The 2,358-nt window shown below is 50.4% G+C and overlaps 1 protein-coding gene across 1 annotated transcript; it reads right to left on the bottom strand.

Annotated features, from left to right (window-relative positions):
- Positions 1 to 212: 212 nt before the first annotated feature.
- On the bottom strand, positions 213 to 2,358 carry LOC129460813 (hydroxycarboxylic acid receptor 2). Its single transcript, XM_055239227.2, has one exon. It carries the CDS (start codon positions 2,200 to 2,202, stop codon positions 1,111 to 1,113), a length of 1,092 nt encoding a protein of 363 aa, XP_055095202.1. The 5' UTR covers positions 2,203 to 2,358; the 3' UTR covers positions 213 to 1,110.

Below are 2,358 nucleotides of genomic sequence, written 5' to 3' on the forward strand. Positions count from 1 at the left end.
ATTTTTAATCCCAGCTCTTTCTATCTTTGTTTAGACACAGATGTAATTTCTGCTTAGTTGTCTCATGATGTAGCTCAGTGTCTGTGTCTCTTTCTTACTTTGCAGTGTGGAGTAGTTTTCTACCAGGACATAGTTAACAACCCATAAAGGTCTCTGCTTAAGTAAGAAGGTCCATTTCTGTGAACCATAACCCAGACATAGCAACGCCAGACTGTGTCTCCTATCAAAATTTATTGAAATGGTAGATTTTTGGTAAGTACAGAAACACAAGTGAAGGAACCAGTAAGAACGTGCCCCGCTCTAACCGTGGGGCAGAGGCACGTTTCCCTTTTAATGGTAAAAGCAAACAGAGATGGGAAACAGCTTTCTATCCTGAAGCCGTTTTAACTGCTCAACCCTTAGATTACTATAAACAAGAGAGGAATGGATTGCATTAGTCGCTGGTTGAAAGCAGCAATGCCATTTCCTTTTCCATAATAAAACTGTTTAGCTCAGTCCCTTCTGGGGCCAATCCCCTATTACACCCACCGGAAACACAGATATTAACCAAAGCATGTGAGTCTCTTCCCTGAGTCCATTTCTGCTAAAGCTTGTCTGAAAGATGAATTGGTCCACGGAAGCCAGGGGACCTACTGGCTTGTTTAATGATGCCTGGGCTCCCTCCAGGAGCAACACAATTCCCTCCAATCTCAGCTCTCCTTATTCCTGCTGGAGCTCACAAGCAGGCTAGATATCACCCCAGGAGCCGAGCCCTCCCAGGCTCAGGCAGGTGCGGGAAGAAGGCCAACAAGTCACAAGTAGATCTCTGGCTCCAACTCTGCTCAGCAGAAACACTGACCATTTGCCCATCTTCAGTCCTGCGAGCGTTAGAGATGAAGCAAAAGTTTCAGATGCCTAGAAGCTTTACTCTCTGTTCCTCCAGGATTCCTGTGGTCACACCTTGCAACCAGTCTCCCAGTCGTCTGCCAGTTTCCCTAAATCGGATTCCCTGAATCTGGAAGTTCCAGGAAACCGTAGGCCGCGTCCAGTGACACTACTCGATGCAACAGCCCAACTGTTTCTCCAGAGATCTTGGTTCTTGGTGACAATGTCCCTTCTTGGCATGGTTATTTAAGGAGAGTTTGGGCCCAGATAAGAGGGGCTCCATGGCTCACCGGGGTTGGCCATTAACGCCTCTGGAGCGCCTCTGCTTGTTTTCGGGTCCCCGGTGAGCTCGACGCTCGTGCTGCGGTTATTATCTGGCTCACCTGTCATCTTCCTCCGGAGGCAGCGGTTGATCAAAGTGGAGAAGAAGTTGGGAAAGGATGGGCTGGAGAAATAGTACACCACGGGGTCCAGCATGCTGTTCATGTAGGTGAAGCTGAGAGTGATAAAGAACGCCAGGTCCACTGAGCGGTACACTTCACAATTCTGCGTGCCCAAAGTGTGCAGGAGCCAGAAGATGCGTATCCGCACAGCCACGCTGGGAAGGAAGCAGATGACAAATACGATGGCCACCACCATGATGAAGGTGATGGCTCTCTTGATCTTGGCATGTCGGTCCATTTGTCTCTGCCGCAGGCTCCAGATAATTCTGGCTGAGCAGAACAGGATGATGCCCAGGGGCAGGAAGAACTCCAGGAGGAACATGGCTTCGTGCCACCGGAAGGTATGGCAGATGCTGAAGCTGATGCACACATTTGCACCGCCGTTCTGGATCAGCAACGTCTTCTTCAGGAGGTGGACTGTCAGGCCAATAGTGATGCCCCACAGAAGGCAAGAGATGATGGCTGCTGTCCGATTGGAGATCTTGTTCAGGGCGTGGTGGGGATGGACTACCCGGAAATACCTGTCCACGGCCACCACCGTGAGGAAGATGATGCTGCCCTGGCGGTTCATGGCAAACATGAAGAGCACCAGCCGGCAAGGGATGTCCCCAAACTTCCAGTCTGCACGCCTCGCATAGTTGTCCATCACGAACGGCAGGCAGATGATCAGTAGAAAGTCAGCCACTGCCAGGTTGAACAGGAAAATCCGGCTGGATTTCCAGGACTTGAGGTGGAAACAGAAAATCCACAGGGCAAGGCCATTGCCCAGAAGCCCGAAGATAAACTCCAGCCCCAACACTGGCGGCAACACCTTGGCAATGAAGTCATCTCGGAACACACAGCAGTTCTTCTTGTCTATTTCCAGAAAGTGATCCTGCAGATGGTGCCGATTCATGAGTGCGGCTAGTTAGTCCGATGGAGCGTCTCGCCTAGCAAATGCTCCAGCAAGGTGGCGTGTGTCTGTGTGGTGAACGTGTGGTTCCGCGCCTGCCTTTATGTCATGTCAGGGTGTTGAAATAGATGACTGAATGGTTATCAGGAAACTAAGAAA

This window comes from Symphalangus syndactylus, chromosome 13, assembly GCF_028878055.3.
Source record: "Symphalangus syndactylus isolate Jambi chromosome 13, NHGRI_mSymSyn1-v2.1_pri, whole genome shotgun sequence".
Classification (NCBI taxonomy): Eukaryota; Metazoa; Chordata; class Mammalia; order Primates; family Hylobatidae; genus Symphalangus; species Symphalangus syndactylus.

Excerpts from the sequence above, each read along its gene's own strand:
- LOC129460813 (XM_055239227.2), bottom strand. The coding sequence starts at position 2,202 with ATGAATCGGCACCATCTGCAGGATCACTTTCTGGAAATAGACAAGAAG.